Source organism: Excalfactoria chinensis, chromosome 4, assembly GCF_039878825.1.
Source record: "Excalfactoria chinensis isolate bCotChi1 chromosome 4, bCotChi1.hap2, whole genome shotgun sequence".
Lineage (NCBI taxonomy): Eukaryota > Metazoa > Chordata > Aves > Galliformes > Phasianidae > Excalfactoria > Excalfactoria chinensis.
The window spans coordinates 43,002,348-43,020,791 of record NC_092828.1 but is presented as its reverse complement, the minus strand read 5'-3'; the positions used below and the strand labels follow the sequence as shown (position 1 = coordinate 43,020,791).

Genomic DNA, 18,444 nt, shown 5'->3' with positions numbered 1-18,444 from the left:
ACCTGGGCACACTGCTGGCTCATGTTCAGCTGAGCATCAATCAATACCCCCAGGTCTGTTTCCTCTATCAGTCTTCCAGCAACTCCGCCCCAAGCCTATAGCGCTGCCTGGGGTTGTGGCCGAAGTGCAGGACCTGGCATTTGGTCTTGTTGAACCTCATTCCATTGGCTTCAGCCCAGCTCTCCAGCCTGTCCAGATCCCTCTGTAGGGCCTCACTACCCTCAGGCAGATCCACACTCCCAGCCAATTTAGTGTCATCTGCAAACTTACTGAGGGTGCACTCAATGCCCTCATCCAAGCCATCAATAATGATATTGAAGAGGATAGGTCCCAGCACCGACCCCTGGGGAACACCACTCGTGACCAGTCACCAGCTGGATTTAACTCCATTCACCACCACTCTCTGGGTCCAGCCCTCCAGCCAGCTCCTTACCCAGCCAAGAGTGTACCCATCCAAGCCACAGGCTGCCAGCTTCTGCAGGAGCATACTGTGGGAGACAGTGTCAAAGGCTTTGCTGAAGTCCAGGTAGACCACATCAACAGCCTTTCCCTCATCCAGCAGATGGGTCACTAGATCATAGAAGGAGATCAGCTTGGTCAAACAGGATCTGCCCTTCATGAACCCATGCTGGCTAGGCCTGATCCCCCGGCCATCCCGCACATACCGCATGATCTCCCTCAAGACAATCTGCTCCATAACCTTCCCTGGCACCGAGGTCAGGCTCACAGGCCTGTAGTTCTCCAGATCCTCCTTACAACCTTTCTTGTAAATGGGAGTCACACTGGCAAGCCTCCAGTCTTCTGGGACCTCACCAGTCAACAAGGAGCACTGATAGATGATGGAAAGCGGCTCGGCTATCACCTCCGCCAGTTCCCTCAGCACTCTTGGGTGGATCTCATCCACATGCATTTGTTCGTAACAGGCAATACAAATACACTGTATGGTACACGAATAGTTAGGACGGTATAAATACATTTCTACTTATATAGAACCATATAAATGTATTCTGACGTGTTTCTATTTTACATTAATACATAGGTATGAAGCTGTTTTACAGAGGTACATAACTCGATACAGCCACCACAAACACACCCAGCTCAGTTCAGTCCTCAGCATGGGAGCAAGGCATATGCTGCCTTTTGTGTTTGGTGGAGGGGAGGGAGAAGGTGGGGTTGTCTGGGGAGGGGTGAGGGAATAGGTGTGTGCACCCTGACCAGAGGTTCCCAAACCCAGGGACACTGACATGCACCAGGCTGAAATTAAGTGTTTGAGATCATTTCTGGGCAAAATGCCACCATCCAGGCTCTGCTCTTTATTTAATGTCTGCACATTGTCCAGAAATACTGCTCTTGTACGATTGTGACAGTTCAAATTAATATGTAAGTTATGACAATGATTGATTTATGACTTTGGCACAATCCTTGGTTGTCGCAAGAGGTAGAATTAGCCAAACACGACCTTTTGTTTAACCGGAGTTTCAATTAGCTTATAACAAAAGAAGCAACATCAATTAGGTGGGGATGGAACTAGCCAAAACTTACTCTGGAATGTGGCCTTGAAGAATCCTATCAGCTGTAGATTCTACAACCAGCGCAGCCACAGGCTTTGAGAAACAGGAGCAACAAGAAACTATCTGGGACATCCATTAGCCAGACTGTTTATGAGCTGGACTGTGCGCTGGAGCAGAGCTGCAAAAGAAGTGGGAAGAGTTAGAATAGTTGTGTATCTTCCCAGAGAAGCAAGCAGAATTAAGTACCTTTCTGCACAGCACTGGTGCCTGGAGGGCCCTGCTGGTCAGACCCTGAAAGCTGTCACTCTGTCTTGAGACCCTAGCTGCAGGGGGACAGAATGGAGTGGTCACACAGGCAGCCTATTAAACACAGCAATAAGGACACACAGCTGCTAAGCCAGGAGCCAAGGCATGCCTGATAAGCTTATTAAGAAGAGCAGCGTCCTTGAGTGCAGGACGGAGAAACTATGATAAGTAACGAACTATAAGAGCAGAATGGGCTGCCTGGTAAACAGCTGTCAGCAGCAGATAGGAAGGAGATGTCATAAGACCATAGAATCATCTGAACTGGAAGGGAAGTTCTTCCTTACATCCAATCTTAATATCCCCTCTTTTAGATTGAAACCATTTCCCCATGTCCTTTCAAACAGACCCTGATAAAAAGTCTGTCCCTTTCCTTCTCATAGCTCCCTTTTAGATACTGAAAGGTCACTCTCAGGTCTCTTCAGAGCCTTCTCCAGGCTTCCAGCAGGAAGGACATAGCTTCAACAGCCTCCACCTTCCAAACCACATCCTAAAACCTACCCATGCACTGACACTGAAAAGGGATAAAATTAACTCAGTATTTACCCAGGAGCAGATTTGCTATGAGAGCTTCTCCGCAGGAGGTCTCCAGGGCAGAGGGGACCCTGGTGGCCGGTGCCTGCTGATGCTGTGTGCTGTGACAGACCATCCGGCAGCAGGAAGCTTTTTTGCCTTCCACTGGGCTCAATCCTGGGAGCAGTTTGATTTCTGCCACACTGGAACCACCTTGAGCAAATGCATATACACACGCAGAAAGGGATTGTTAAAAACGTGATTGCTCTCCAAGAATAATAAAAAACACAGAAACAAAGCCGCCGCGTCCCTTTATGTCACAGAACTCTGCAAATCCAGTCACCACCAGCTCACACCCATGGGCAGGGAAAGCTTTGCAGCACACGGCCAACACCCACACAGCCCCAGTGACCCCAGAGGAGGGGAAAAAGGAGCCCCAGAGGGGTCCCTCAGCAGTGTGGGGGAGAAAGGACAGGGCTGCGGGAGCTCTGGGCTGGGGATGCAGCCCTCACCTGTCACAGGTGTGTAGGCATCTCCAGTGCCCTGAGTTCAAATGCCTTTGTGCAGCAAGGCAGCCCACAAGCACATGGGTTTTTCCCCAAACCTGAGGGATCTGGGCAGGTGGGCTCTGCACTGTGGTTCCTCATGAGGCTCATGCAGACGTGAGAAGACAGCCTGTGGTCCCCACCGCTTCTCTATCCATGCCATCACAGGCCCTGCTGCGGCATGCAGGGGGGAGCTGAGGTGTCCGCAGCTGTCTCGGCTTCAGCTTCATTGCCTGTTTCTCTTTTTTTTCCCACCAAATGTTGCAGTCTAGTCCCATCCTGGTGCAGGTCTGCAAGAGAAGGTCTCTACCTGGTGTGCTCGGTGCTGCTCTGAATGCTCAGCACAAAGCAGCATGCTGTTCTTTCAGGTCACAACAGGACGCCAAGAAATCATAACATCAGGGAACAGTAAGTGAATAAAACACAGACACACGCAGAAGTGAGGGCAAGCACTGCTATTTATTGACCGCCTTACTGAAGAGGAGGGAAAAAACCCAAATCAATGGGGAAAAAAAAGCCCAAAAACCAACACATCAAACCAAACAGTCCTAAATGGCAGCACTGACTTCACAGGCAGGGGAGCAGCATCTGCAAGAGAAGGTGATGTTGAGGGGTGGAACGTACTGGGCCTGCTGGAAAGGGGCTGCGGAACCCTGGTGCAGGAAGCACTCACCAGAAGGTGCGCTGCTCTTTCCGATAGTCGATGTCTCTCTTCAGCTGGCAGAGAGAGCACAAGGGGCAGCACAGCACTGAGAAGTGGTCACCCAGGATGGAGCCCTGATGGGAAAATGCCATCACATGAAAAACCCCTCCTAGCTCCGCACCCATGGGGTCACCTGACAGCACTTCCCCCCACCCCATGGCCCACCACTGACCGGGATGTTGTAGCGGGTGCGGTACAGCGTCCGCATGGCCACGCTGCCGCCACACAGGCAGAACTCATCCATAGCATTGGCCACCTGGCAGCTCAGGCAGGGAAAGCAGAAGGCTCCGCAGATGCCTGTGAGAAACAGAGGGAAGCCCAGAGCTCACGGCCTGACCCAGCCCAGGAGGAGAGCACAGCAACACTACCAACATCCCTTGGGTCCCTCCCAAGACATGGGGCTGGTGCCTACTCACAGACGCCGCAGTCAGACATGCAGTCCAGCAGCCCCGTGTGCCAGTTTCCAGGCTGTGGGGACGCAGAGAAGCCAGGCTGGATCGTCACCACATGACGGGTGGCCATGGTCAGGGCTCTGCACACAGCGTCCTGGAAGGCAGAGGAAGGGAGGGAAGAGAGGGAAGATAGAAGGGAGGGAGGGGATTCCTCCCTCAGCAGCTCCAGGGCAGCTTGCTTTTTTCCTCCACCCTCCTCCCTTCCCCACACCCAGCCACCATCTCCTATCCCTCCTCACTATCAAGCTCCCTAGGGCCACCAATGCCCTGCTCCCATCCTTCCTAGCTGAGAAGCTACAGCTTCTACCTGACACCCACTCCTCCCTCCGTGCCCACACCCAAAACAGCCCCACCTGAAGCCCCTTCCTTCCTCACCCCACCTTGCTCTCTTCAGCTTCACAGCTTCAACAGCTTTTCATTAATTGATGGCAATGCCCTGAAACATTCCATGCAAGAAGTTCCCTGTGCTCTGCCTGCCCTGAACGGCGATACAAGGCAAGGCTGCTTTGTGCTCCAATTCCCAGCAGAGGGGTTGGAATCCAACCTTTGTCCTTTGCTGCTGCTCCTCCTGCACACCACCACAACCCCACTCCCACTGGAATACCCATCACCCCTTCCCGTCCCTAGGCAGTGCTGTTTCACCCCAATCTCCCACCATCTTACCCCAAATCTCGCTCCAGCTGCACACACCTGCCCTGTTCCTGGCACTGTGTTGCCCTACCCCACTCCCCATCCCTTTTATGCACTGGGTGCTGCCAACCTGCACTCCTCCCGGCCATCGTCCAGGCGCCCCGCCTGCACAATGTGATGAGGAAGCCTGCTGACATGACAGAGGGTGACACCTCCACCAGCACCCCACGTGCACCCCAAATCGCTTAGGAAAGGTACAACTGAGGGAACACTGGTGGAAATCCATCCACACAAGACATGAGAGGCAATGTAAGCATTACTCTTTATTGGGGGCATGAATGAAAGGGGGGGGGAGGGAAAGGCAATGGTCACAGGTGGTCCCACACCTCTTTCCCATGAGGCAGAGGTGGTGTCGTCTCTACAGCATCTGCAAGGGTAAAATGAGGCAGTGAGGAGGATGAGGCAGCCACATACAGCCCCTGTGGCGTGGGGCACAAGGGAAGGGCACACCGACCAGAAGATGCCCATCGCTCTCCTCCGATTGATGTCCCTCTTGATCTGGCAGACGGAGCACACGAGGCAGCAGCAGGAGACGCAGCAGTCAGAGCAGATGGAGCCCTGTGGGAGAGAGAGGCAGGCGTTAAGAGCAGGGTTTCCCAAAAACACGGTTTTGGCACAGAGCTGGTCACTCTCTGCATCTCATATCTCTCTATGGCGATCTGACCGCAGAGCAGCAGGTTGTCCTGCCTGCAGGAGATGAAAGCACAGCAAGAAGGACGTGATGGCTTACTGCTACCGGCCTTGGGAGGGCAACTTATCTTGTTTTCCCGGTCCGAGGCAGAGGGGGATAGCACGCACTTTCCACCTCCCGCACGGAGCCGATCCCCGACGGGGAGGGCAGGAAAGGTGCTGAGCGCTGCCCGCGGCCCCTCCGCGTGGCTGTGCGGGGGACTCAGAGACAAACCGGAGTGGGAGAAGGGAGCGCGCCGCCCGAGCCCCACTGACCGGGATGTTGTAACGAGTGCGGTACAGGGTCCTCATGGCCACGCTGGTCCCGCAGAGACAGCATTCGTTCATGTCGCCGGCCACCGTGCAGGCCAAGCAGGGGAAGCAGAACATCCCGCAGCAGCCTGCAAAAGGGGACGCGCCGTCGGAACGAGCTCTCAGCCTCCGCCGCCCGCCCTGCCCCGACGACACTCACAGACGCTCCAGTCGGTGAAACAATCCATCAGCCCCGTCTGCCACATCGGCTTGGCGTTGGCGGCCGTGGGCATCGCCTGGGGCTGCAGGGTCACCACGGTGGGGACGGCCATCGTCGAGAGCCGGGCTGCGAGAGGAGGGGGCGGCAGTCAGGTGAGCTCGTCCCCGCAGAAGCCCCGCGTCCCCGAGTCACCCCTCGCTCCAAAGCCTCGGCGAGCAGCAGGTGCGCCAAGCGGAGCTGCTGGCACCGTGCTGGGGCACGAGCCGCTCCCCGGGGCTGCGCTCACCTCGGTGCACGGACGGAGGGGAGGAAGAAAGTGGTGCCAGGCAGCGGGCGCTTCGCAACAAATATGTTTCTCCCCCAATGAATGATTAGCTCCTCCCTGTCCCGCGCCTCGACTCAGAACCCAGAACAGAAACCGATAGTCAGCCCAAGTGCTGCCGAACTTGCAGGTGGAGCCCCGGCACCTGCAGCAACGGAACGAAGCTGCAAACGAGGAGCAGCCTGCTCGTAAAGCAGCTTTTTAACGGCGCCCCTCGTTCCCCAAGTAGGATGCGGCAAGCATTTTGCATTAAGCCATTCGCTGAGCGGGGGAAAGTAGAAAAACAGTGATCTGAAGAAGTAATTACACAAAATGGTCTGTTAATGCTTGCTTGCAACACCGCAGCTAGATGTTGTGGATGATGATTGTGATGTACTGTTGTAGATGGGAGGACGTTATAAGGCTGGTCTTCTTTAAGGCAAAAGAACAACAGAACGTGGGAACAGCAACGAGATGTTCCCCTTTGTCTTCTTTATCTGTGTGTGCAGGCTATTCTGATTGCTGTGGAATGCAAGGGCAATCTTTGGGACAAAAGGAGCGTTGGGAGGAAGTAAACGACCCTCAGGGACTAACAATGGATGCTAGAAGGACCCTAGATGACATCGAAGATAGCTAGATGAGGCAATGCCTGCTAGGCAGTCGCTGGGGGTGGACAGGCTAATGAATTGGGGAATGCGATGAATATCAGTGTCAGCAAGGTTGGAAAAGACCTCTAAGATCATCCAGTCCAACTGTCCACCTGTCAGCACCAATAGTTCTCACTGAGCCATGCCCCTCAGTACGCCATCTAAGCGTTCCTTGGACACCTCCGTGGTCGGTGATTCCCTGGGCAGCCCATGCCAGCACCCGACCACTCCTGCAGGACTGAGGTATTTCCTAATGTCCAACCTGAAACTCCCCTGATGCAACTTGATTCCATTTCCTCTAGCCCTACCATGTGTGTAACACGTGTGAACACATGTATATACGTAGACATCATTTTCCCTTGCTATGCTGCTCCTCCCATGCTGGGGAGCATGCGGCAGCACCACACTACTAACCTGTGGAGGACACCGGGGCACAGTGGGGCAAAGGCAATGCTTCTGCTGGCAGCAGTGCTCAGAGCAGTGGGGCATGATGGCAGCGGGGCCAGGCCCTTCCCGTGTGAAACCACAGCTGCTCCACCTAAAGCCTAGCACCCCGTCCTGCTCCCACCTCTTCCCCCAGAGACCCGGGGTGTGCTCAGGCAGTGGGACAGGCAGGACCCACGCTGTTATCTGCTTCCTGCAGATGGGGCAGCCATGTTTGGAGCTGAGATTTGGTGAACGTTGCCTCCCAGCAGCAATTCCCGCATTGGTCGTTCACCAGACACCTGTTTCCTGCTGTTTTGTGAATGCTTGTGGTTTCCCTGCTTGTGGTCCCACCAAGCTCTGCAGTAACAAAGTACTGCATGTACTGGAGTGAGGTGCAGCACGGCCTTGGAGAGACACAGTGTCCAAGCTGGGGCTGATTCTAAACATCACCTCTTCTCATGTGCAGCACAAGCCCTCACCCTGAGAGGATTTGTGCCCTGCTACACACACACACACAGACACACACAGACACACACAGACACACACAGACACACACAGACACACACAGACACACACACACACACACACACACACACAGGTTTGGGCGTTACTTTGTTTTCCTTCACCTTGAGGTGTAAGCCATATTTTTACACTTTGCTTTTATACTCTGTGGTGTCTGGACAGGTTTCCTTGTTGTTCGGCCTGCCCTGTGCATGCAGACACTTGGTGGGCAGAGGTGTGTTGTGTTTCCTTTCCTTTTCTTTCAGTAAAAGAAAGGCTCTGTGAAACCCACTCTTCCCCTTCTGTTTCTTGTGTGTTAGAGAGAAGCACAGAAGCATATCAAGGCTTGTGTTGTAAGGAACCTTCATGCCCATCCATCATCCCCTGGGCAGGGCTGCACCCACTAGTCCCAGGGCACCCCTGCTGCTGCAGGAGGGGTACAAGACTTCCACAAGTGCCACAGAATGTGAGTTCTTCTCAAACCAAAGTGGCTTAAAGACACATTAGGATCTAAGAAACCAACGAGTAACTTTTGCCATAATCCCTAAGGTACCGTAAGAAACATGAAGACGCTTACTTATAAATTACATCACTACATTCTTATATTACCCTGTAAGTGCTTCATAACCAAAGCTCAATAGGAAGTCAGATGCATTCAGTTCTCCCTCTTGATGTAGGTTAAGCAGCAAAATCTTTCACTATGTTCACTGGTTGAGCTGGGTGTCAGTTCCTTGCCTTGGATGCACAGTGCTTGCTTTCCTAAACAGAGCTTCCTTTGTCTGCTTGGTACTGGATCAGTGTTATCTACTTTGTAAGTACAAGGACTTTATAAGCAAACTGTTTAATATTATGTTAGCAAAATTGGGAACAAAGAGTTGTTCACTGTAGAAAGGCAAGCTATGGGAACTACCAACTTAGCAAAAAAAACCCCACACAGCCAAAAAACCAACCAAACAAGAAGAAAGGCAGTCAAGGGCCACGGAAGAGCAAGAATATCATGGATGAGTTAAACAACCATCAGGGACCATCAGAGGGCTCTACCATGCGTGCCTGAACATTGGCACATGTTAATGAGTTCCCCCAAAATGTAAATCACTTCTCGGAAATATAATGAATATGCATCTCCTGTGTGAAGAAAGCATAACTCAGACTTCATGGGGTGCACACTTGGCTTGGCCCAAGACGCCCAGCACACTGAATAAAGAATGCCTGCTTTCTAACATCCCATTGGAATTAGAGAGTTTATTCCTGGATTTCAGACGACACTCTATGAACTGCAGCTTTGTCACATAATAGTTCAGAAACTCACTGTATTTCATTTTTATAACTGGAAAATCTACTTAAGAATTTCTAGGTAAGGATGACATCGGAAAAAATACGGGAAGAAAACTCTCTAACTCCAAAGTGATGTTGGAAAGCTGCATTCCTTTATTTCTCACAGTACGTACTGGGCAAATAGATAAGCGCACACTCTTGGAGATCAGGTTCTATATTCAAACAGTTAAGACCTACATATGCAATGCATTTGCATACATATCCATTATTTTCCAATAACTCATTAATACATGCAGATGTCCCAGTGGACACGCACGGTGGAGGCCTTTGATGGTTGTAGATCACTTATTTCCTCTTCTCTATTCCATTTTCAGCTCTATCACGGTGCCATTTGGTCGTCCCCTAGCTATTTTCCCCCAGTTTGGCAAATTCCCATTGCTAGTTATGCCATAATGAGCAACCATCTTGGTGCACTGCAACTCAAAACAAGTTAAATGAAACCCCAGAAAAAGTCCTTGCACCCATTGCACATGCAAAGACAAAAGCAATCTATTCTGACTTCAGCGCTTCAGTGAACTTCTCACCTCTTCCAACTTTTGGTGCAGTCAGGCCAAACAACCCACTGTGATTTGTTCAGATGTCAGCAGGTGTTGTGGTTTAACCTGGCAGATGGTTTTACCTGTGCGGTTTAGTTGTTGGCTCATCCCTTCCCAGTGAGATGAGGGAGAGAATTGGGAAAAACAAAGTAGAACTTGTGGGCTGAGATAAAACTATTTAATAAGATAAAGGAGAAGGATAATAGTTATGAATATATATACATGAATGCATATAACAAGTGATTCACGAGCAACCGCCCTGCTTGCTCCATTCAAAACTCTCATTCTGCATAATGCCATATGGTATGGAATATCCCTATGGCCAGTTTAAGTCAGCTGCCCTAATTCTGTTCCCTCCCAGCTCCCAGGGCTCTTTGCTGTGAATGGCCTTGGCTCTGTACGGCACTGCTTAACAGCACCTATTAACATCAGTGCGTTATCAACATTGTTTTTCTTCTAGAACCAAACACAGCATCATACCAGACACTCTGAAGAAAACAGTTCCTTCCCAGCTGAAACTAAGACACCAGGGCAGACAGGTGTGTGCGCACCACCTACCAGCAGGTGAACACAGGTCAGCTCTGGCATTTTAAGCTCGTGGAACAGGAGTGCCTGTTGCTCCCTCCACAGCAAGTCCCACAATGCAGACTCCAGGTGACAAAGAAAAGTACAACCGGTATGCCAGCTGCATAACCAGCCAACCATAAAGCAGTGGAAGCCTGGGAATGGTCTGGAGTCCTGTAGTTTTAACCTGCTGTTGCTATTCTTACTTTTCACAGGCCTCCTGCTACAAACAAGTTCCTTCCATTGGAGTTCAAATAGAAGAAAGCAGAAGGTAAACAACTGGAATTAAAAGGAGGAAATGAGATTCACTTCTCAAGACAAGTTGGTAGCTTAGAGCCAACCACCACTCATGCACGCTTGGCTGGCATTAGCTGCTGGTTCTTAAGTTGTTAGTCCATATTCAAATCACAGAATCAGAATCATAAAATCACAGAATAGTTGGGTTGGAAGGGGATCTTAAAGCCTACCCCAACCTCCTGCTGTGGGCTGGTTGCCCCAGCTCAGGACGTAAATGCTTTTGAAATGAACCACAACACCAAACATGTACAGACAGATTTTATTTACATACTGGAATTGCTTTGCATTTTCCTATGTCCTGCCACTGAGACGTCAGTCTTGTTCTGTACAAACTGCTGGGCTCGTAGTCTGGAGAGCAGGTAAGGAGTTCCCTTGTATTGCATAGGAGCAACCGAGCAGCCTCACTACTAGGGAGGCTGAAGTCATTCAAGAGTAATCACAACTTACATTGTAAAACAGTCTCATGTGCTTCATTTTGTTGTGTTTTGGTAGTTTAGTTTGTTTGTTTTTAGGAAAAAAAAAAGAAAAAAATAATCAGCTTTATATAAATAAATAGAATAAACCAGAAATAATCCTATTAAAAGTGCTCTCTGCCTTACAGATATTAATTTTAGCCAGATTAAAACAACAGTATCTATAATTTCAACTACCTTCTTTCTAAGGGCTCTTCTACAGTTTCAGAGTTCTTCCTTTTCCACAGATTTCCAAGCACGATCCCCACGAAGAGCAGAACTCCTATAGTACGATTTGAAGCAAACTTCTTCCAACAGTCTTCAGGCTTATCTATGTCCAAAGTGTAGATCTGCAAAAGAAGAGTATAAACATCCCACCATTAGCATTATATTGACATACAAAGATTTGATGCATCACAGACACAGGAAGGTCCATAAATTCAAAACCTCTCCGGTTCTAAACCTACCCTGAGCCCCAGAAGAAACAGGAATGCTCTGTGCTTGCAGAGGATGGGATTACTCATGGGCCCTTCCAAGGAATCACAGAACAAGCAGCCTAGACATGCACGTGTGCAGTTTGACAGTAACATCTGTAAAAATGTCTGAGCAGGTAAAGAAGCCTTCGGCGATTTTCCTCAGCAGGAAGGCAGCTAATTCTTCAACAGGAACTTGAAAAACAACAGAAGTACATTCCTGCACCTTTCATGTCTCTGCTCACCCCCTGTGCTTTGGTAGAAACAAGGCAAGGGAGGGAAAGCAATGGAGCTGCTGTGCTGCCCATCTTGCCCAGCTACAACTAGCTCATGCTCAACTGCTTCTCACTGTTCACCTACGTCCCTGTTGCAAAGAGGAACTAGGACACCTGCTCGCAGCAAGACTTGCCCAGCTTGGCAGCTGTTCACAGCTTGAGAAGGAAAAAAGAAAACCACACAGTGCAGCAAGAGCAGTGTTATTGAAAAACAAGAGCTAGCAATGAAACTTGATATAGAAGTCTTTCAGGAAGAATGATGAAAATAAACCTTAAACAACAAAAGTGAAAGCATTTCATAGAGGCACCTCCCAAAACCTCAGATCTTGCTATTCACTCCTGCACTACCCAAGGGGTCAAGAGAGAGCACATCCAACTGAAAGAAATGAAAGCCTCCCTAGGAAACCCACTCCTCTGCCATCTGCACTTGGGCAGAGATGAGGGGATTGGTTCTCATCAAACTATCTAAAATGCTGCCCACATCTCTAAATCCCAGTGTTATTCATGCCCTTAAAGCCAGCCAGCACCTTGAGCACAGAGAAATGAAAACACGAGATGGCTTAGTGAAACCCAACAGCAGCCAAGCCATAAGATGTACCTTCAGAAACTCAAAGCAAATTAGACATCTCAGTCTCCTTCAGCGGTGCAGAAATTTAGCACCAGTGTGACTTAAACTCCTCCCTCAGACACCAGTTCACTAACTTAAGGAAAACCTACCCCTCACGTGCTTTACTGGGGCTCTTTACGCTCTGTTAGGCACATGTTTGGAAGTCTTGAACAATGTGAAAATTTAGGCAGCACTAATATGAGAATATTCCAGAGGAGGGCCACTAAGATGATCCAAGGGCTGGAGCACCTCTCCTATGAGGAAAGGTTGAGGGATCTGGGCTTGTTTAGCTTGGAGAAGACAAGGCTCCAGGGAGACCTCATTGTGGCCTTCCAGTACTTGAAGGCTTACATACAGGAAGGGGAATGGCTGTTTAGAAGGGGTGGATAGTGATAAGACAATGGGGAATGATCTTAAATTGACACAGGGGAGGCTTAGGTTAGATATTAGGAGGAATTTTTTCACTCAGAGGGTGGTGATGCACTGGAACAGGTTGCCCAAGGAGGCTGTAGATGCCCCATCCCTGCAGGCATTCAAAGCCAGGCTGGATGTGGCTCTGGGCAGCCTGGTCTGGTGGATGGCAACCCCGCACATGGCAGGGGGGATGAAACTGGATGGTCCTTTTCAACCCAGACTATTCTATGATGATTCTATGATGAAAAGCTACCCTGTGGCAGGCTTGTACAGCTTGGTTATTGTTACACATTCTTTGTCCCTTATGTCCTGTACCCCCACCAATAAAATCCTCTCTGCAGAAAGATAATTTCCACTTGTGCCACAACTAGTAGTGCGAGGCCACTCTGCAGTGGAAAGTAGAATGCTTTCCTCCATGAATTTCCAACTACAATCTCTGTGGAAAGCAGTTGCTGAGAGGTAACAGACCATAGTATTGCAGGAGTTTTATAACCCATGGACATGTCTAGTACCTGTGAGCTGCATGAACTTCCCTGCAGAAGAGTCACTGAAGTGTAATGGGCACTAAAACATCAAGTTTTGTGTTAATTCCATTCTTCACCCCTCAGACTGCTGACAGTATTACTGCTCTGTTACTACCACTCACCTGTGAAGGCCAGCAATTACTTTTCCTAAGAACTAACTTGTCACAACAAGACTGGGGAATGGAGTCATTCGAATAACAAGATCCTATCTGCTTCCTTCATGGGCAAGATCAATTTTCTTTTCTCTTTTTTCCTGATATATATTAAAATTTGTAACCCTCCATAAGTACAAGGCTGGACTTGACTGTTTTCTGCTATAAAGACAATAGTGAAATAGAACATCAAATATCAAGAAATTATAGTATTGACATTTGCTCCAGAAGGTAGTGAAAAAAACCACAGATACGTGATACTGAGGTAGATCTAACTGCAGCTGCTATCAGAAGCAGGAAGATATCACAGCTTGAGGTGAGGCAGAAATGATAAGAAACAGACTGAAAACCAATGCTCTACAGCCTATGGACCACTGGAGGGTCTCTTCAAAAGACAGGTCTGTAAAAGTTACTTATGGGAAGCAAGCTTTTGTCAAAAGACTTACATTATTTTTACACAGATATTTACAAGATGATTGTTTTTTATATACTTGGTGAACTGCCAGAGGTTGAAAAGCACTCTGATTCCTTATCAAGAACACTCATGTGTAGAAAGTAGAAACAAAGCCATCAAACCTGGTGTGCTAGGTGAGCACCTACGGCAGCCACTGCTGAGTAATAGGGAAAAGTCTGGTCACAGTTCATTCCTGCCACACACAAACCCAAGACCATTGCTGTGCTGAAGCCACTGAGCCATTGCTTTGTATCTTCCTTGAATTTCAATGCTGTGGACTTTACGCCAATAATGATGTCGTCCCTTTTATCCTAAAATGAAAGAGTCAGTTAACAGAAAATCTATAACCAACTGCTGTTTCATAAGGAAAGTAAAACGGGGAGCCTTTTTAAAGCCTCCAACAGCTGTCAGTAGGAACCCTATTCAAGTGTATTTGTAGGCCCCCAAATTAAAATCCCAATTAAAAGGTAGGCCTTTAGAGCTGTGGTAGCAGCCAGTAGCTAATACCAGCTGCACATTAATTTACACAGTGCAGATAAAGGGGCATGAAAATCATGTTACACTTCCAGCTTTTTATCTGCTACATAAAACATTTGCAAAAAGCAATAAACGTTCCAAGGGCTGGGCTTCCTCTGTTGGTCACCTCAGGGTGAAGAACTGTAGCAGGTTACTATAACTACTTAAAACCAAGGCTGTATATTAAGCAAACAATCATACATGAAGCTGTAAAACTTATCACTGCTGCTCTACCTGGTGAGCATATATGGTGTCGTAGACCAGGGTCCACATGACTCCAGCAAAGTACAAGGGCAGGCACACGGACCAGTTGCAGGACCCCTGGACAGCAGACCAGCCAAGGAGGGCTCCCCAGTTAAACGTAAGCCCTAAAAACAAAGAGAACCAAATGAAAAAGGAATTAAAAAGGTGCCAGGAGCAGTCTGTATTACATATATACAATTCACTACCATTTGCTCAAGCATATGGCGTGCCTGCAGTTTCTTCTACAATACTGGCATCTCTATTTTCTAGCACATAGTTTCAGTCAGGTTAATAAACGTAATTTGAAATAAAATACCACGGAGACATAAAGAGAAATACACACAGCTATACATTCTCCCACCATTTAAATTTGAATTTGTTATCTGAAGAAAGCATTTGTTATCTGAAGGAAGCTACTGCACTGACATCACTGCACTTCAATGTCTGTAAAACTAACTACAGAAGAGTTTACAGCAGCCGAGCGTGGCACTTCCGGGCTGAAAAAGGCAATTCTAGCTGAGGGCAACTGGAGTGAAAAGGCCAAGGTACACAGAGATGTGTTAGTGGCACGCTCTGAAATGGAAGTGTAATCACCTTCAGTGTAGGACTTGATGTAGAGGCTAAAGATAAACAAATGTATTTTTAAGAAAGGTTTAAAGATAACCCTTAAAGTAGAGCTCTTTCTCAAGTGACAAACATTCATTTTCTCTCAATGCTACAAAAGAGAGGACTGCTTATGAACAAAAAAATGAGACAGAACACAGCTCCTGTATGTGTAATACACTGCTTAAGAAGCATCTGGCATAGCAGAACATTGCCTGCAAGCTAATTTTATGTTAACATACAGCTGCTTAAAACCAGATTGCTGAAGTTCTATTACTAACTAATTGGTGGAACTCCCCAAAAGCTAGATCAGAAGGAAGGGACTGAAAACATTTCCAACTCACCCAAAACTAACTGTGGCCAATATGTTATTCTCTTCATCAGAGGGTAGGTGATCACAAGAGACAAGGAGGCTGCTCCCAGCATGATACTGTAAAAAGTACCAAGCAACCTTACTGTTTGCTGGTCTAAAGATCACAAGACACTGTATAGCATTACACATGCTGAACTACTGAACTACAAGTACTGAACTGCTTCCATGACTACAACCCCTCTGATCTCAGCACGTCTGCTGTTCAAAATCCTTCTTTGTCTTTAACAAGGACAAAGATGGAAATTCCAAGCAACAGAAGGTAACTTGTATACCACCTGTAGTAATTCAGACACAGAAGCACACAGAGAGCCAGGCTGAGCTGTCCACCAAGGAAAACGAAGGACTGAAAAGTGGAGATTTCTCCAGCTGCCAGGGGTCTTCTTGCTGTCCTTGCAACCTAAACAGGGAAAGAATCACATTAATACTCCACTCAACATAGTGTGAATGTATCACGAAAATTGAAGCCACAGCATGTTATACAACACATGTAAAAGGATAATTATTTTAACCCTAATTGGGGTCTGGTTGAATTTAGTTCATCTCTCAGGAGTAGAAACTGTGCCAGGCAAACTGATGGAAGAAACAAATATTAGAAAAACCTTTAAACTGAAATGAGTGCCAATCATCCAAACAAACAAATCCACAAAAACAAAAAGGAAAACAGGTTTTGCATTTGTAGGCAATGGATCTAGTGTCAATTTGGGGCAGTTTGAAAGCCAGCTTCCTACAGAATACTAAATAGGCATCAGGTGTTCTGCACGTGCCTTAATAACATGAAGGGAGGAAGAAACATATCATAGCAGAAAGGTATGTTCTCGCTTGGGAATGATTCTCTCAGCAGCCATTCTCTAGAGGAAACTAACAATAACTGAAGAAATACATATATATTTAAAAAAGGATAGAATCATACAATCACAGGACTGTTGAATGGTTGGGTTGCAAGGAACCTTAAAGCCCAACCAAGACAAACTCCTGCTGCGGGCTGCTCCTTCTCCACCAGCTCAGGCTGCCAAAGGCCCCATCCAACCTGGCCTCAAGCGCCTGCAGGGATGGGGCACCCACAGCCTCTCTGGGCAGCTGTGCCAGGGCCTCACCACCCTCGGAGTAGACTGCTGCAGTCCAATGCAGTAGCATTATACAAAACAAAATGATTTCCATGACCCTAGGGAGAAACACAGACAAATGAATTGCTCGCATGCTGGACAAAGACATGGAGGAGGAACACCTTCACCTGTTTGTCATAGTCACGGTCCCACAGGTCATTGATGGTGCAGCCAGCCCCACGCATGAGGACCGCCCCAGCACCGAACAAGGACAGCATGTGCCAGTCAGGTAGGCAGCCTGGTTCAGCCGCCAGCCCGATGCTCCAGGTGCACGGCAGGTACAGCAGCCACGTCCCTGCGGGCAGAACGAGCTCGGGATGAGCAAGAGGAGGAAGAGAGCATCACCGAGTAGGCTCACACCTCGATCGGGCACCGCGCCCGCCCGATGCCCTTATCCGGCGGTGCCGCGCTCAGCGCCGTGGCAACCGTGCTCCCCGCCGCCGGGGATGCTCCGCGAGTCGCCATGGCAACCGCATCGTTAGCATAGCGCGCCCCCCGCCCGCCGCGTTGCCATGGTGACGGCGCCCCCGCCCTCCATTGGCCGCCGCGTCGCCATGGCTACCGCGTGGCGCAAGCCCCGCCTCGCGCACCTACCGGCGGGCTGGTGCAGGCGCATCAGGTGCAGGTAGGGCCGCAGCGGACCCGGCGCGGCGCGCACCAACTCGGCCGCCGAGAAGCTGAGAGGCCGCTGGGAGCCTAGCGGGGAGGCAGGGTATCGGGGCGGCAGGGTGGCGGCGGCGGCCAGGGCCTGGCGCGCAGCGTGGAAGCGGCAGGAAGCCCGGCTGAATCCCGCCAGCAGCGCCGCCATCTTGTCGTCGCCGGAAGCTCTTCCGGCAGGGCGATGTGGTGCGCCATACCGCATGCGCAGTGCCGTCTGACCGCTGCGGGGCCGCTGTCATGGGTGCGGCCTGTGGCGTCTGGCGGATGTTAACGGCTCTTCACAGCTGTTAGCGGCTCCTTTCAGTGACTGGAATGACGCTGGGCATCAGCAGGAGGCGGCCAGCGGCCCTTGGTTGTGTGGGGACCTCGCCTGAGGGAGCCAAGTGACAACACAGCAACGCATTTAGTTTCTCAACTACTGTAGTGCAGCATCTCGCTGCAAGCCCCTCTGCTGTTTGGCTACACGGCATTGGCGAGGCCTCACCTCGAGTACTGTGTTCAGTTTTGGGCACCTCAGTACTGAAAGGACATGGAGGTACTGGAATGGGTCCACAGAAGGGCAACAAGACTTGGAGAATCAGCCCTACGAGGAGAGACTGAAGGAACTGGGGCTGTTTTGTCTGGGGAAAAGGAGGCTGAGGGGAGACCTTATTGCTCTCTTCCAGTACCTGAAAGGTGCTCACAGCAAGAGCTGGTCTCTTCTCACTGGAGACGGGTGACAGGATGAGGGGAAACGGCCTCAAGTTGCGCCAGGGCAAGTTTAGGTTGGGTATCAGGAAAAACTTCTTTACAAGAAGGGTTGTTAAGCACTGGAATAGGCTCCCCAGGGAGGTGGTTGAGTCACCATCCCTGAACGTGCTTAAAAGCCATTTGGATGTGGTGCTCAGGGACATGATTTAGCACAGGGTTGTTAGAGTTAAGCTGGTATGTATTGGTCGGGGTTGGACTCAATGATCTTTCAGGTCTTTTCCAACCTGAGCAATTCTGTGATTCTATGAGTGTTTAATGCACACAATTTCCTTCAGATTACTGTGCAAATACAAATGTACCCACACAGCAGCGTATGTCTCATTTTCCAGACCATAAGAATCATAGAATCACAAGGCAGTAAAACATTCACAGTTTCACAA

The 18,444-nt window shown here is 49.3% G+C and overlaps 3 protein-coding genes across 7 annotated transcripts; all 3 read right to left on the bottom strand.

Moving 5' to 3' along the window:
- Positions 1 to 3,323: 3,323 nt before the first annotated feature.
- LOC140251893 (placenta-specific gene 8 protein-like) lies at positions 3,324 to 4,541 on the bottom strand. Of its 5 annotated transcripts, none has more exons than XM_072336066.1 (4): positions 3,992 to 4,172; positions 3,748 to 3,872; positions 3,546 to 3,649; positions 3,324 to 3,460 (listed from the first exon to the last, which is right to left on the bottom strand). In XM_072336066.1, coding segments are annotated over exons 1-4 (336 nt in total). In that variant the 5' UTR covers positions 4,098 to 4,172; the 3' UTR covers positions 3,324 to 3,459. The 5 variants fall into 5 exon arrangements, with proteins under 5 accessions (XP_072192167.1, XP_072192163.1, XP_072192166.1 ...); XM_072336062.1 differs by lacking the exon at positions 3,324 to 3,460 and adding an exon at positions 4,408 to 4,541 and having other exon boundaries at positions 3,542 to 3,649; positions 3,992 to 4,121; XM_072336065.1 differs by lacking the exon at positions 3,324 to 3,460 and adding an exon at positions 4,335 to 4,345 and having other exon boundaries at positions 3,542 to 3,649; positions 3,992 to 4,121.
- A 419-nt stretch (positions 4,542 to 4,960) lies between these two features.
- LOC140251714 (placenta-specific gene 8 protein-like) lies at positions 4,961 to 6,476 on the bottom strand. Its single transcript, XM_072335775.1, has 5 exons — positions 6,145 to 6,476; positions 5,859 to 5,984; positions 5,663 to 5,787; positions 5,172 to 5,275; positions 4,961 to 5,084 (listed from the first exon to the last, which is right to left on the bottom strand). Coding segments are annotated over exons 2-5 (342 nt in total). The 5' UTR covers positions 5,971 to 5,984; positions 6,145 to 6,476; the 3' UTR covers positions 4,961 to 5,083.
- Positions 6,477 to 10,986: 4,510 nt separating this feature from the next.
- On the bottom strand, positions 10,987 to 17,469 carry COQ2 (coenzyme Q2, polyprenyltransferase). The gene is made up of 7 exons (XM_072335383.1): positions 17,249 to 17,469; positions 16,783 to 16,949; positions 15,827 to 15,948; positions 15,523 to 15,608; positions 14,567 to 14,700; positions 13,939 to 14,127; positions 10,987 to 11,267 (listed from the first exon to the last, which is right to left on the bottom strand). The coding sequence occupies exons 1-7, from the start codon at positions 17,460 to 17,462 to the stop codon at positions 11,112 to 11,114; spliced, it is 1,068 nt and encodes a 355-aa protein (XP_072191484.1). The 5' UTR covers positions 17,463 to 17,469; the 3' UTR covers positions 10,987 to 11,111.
- Positions 17,470 to 18,444: the final 975 nt, after the last annotated feature.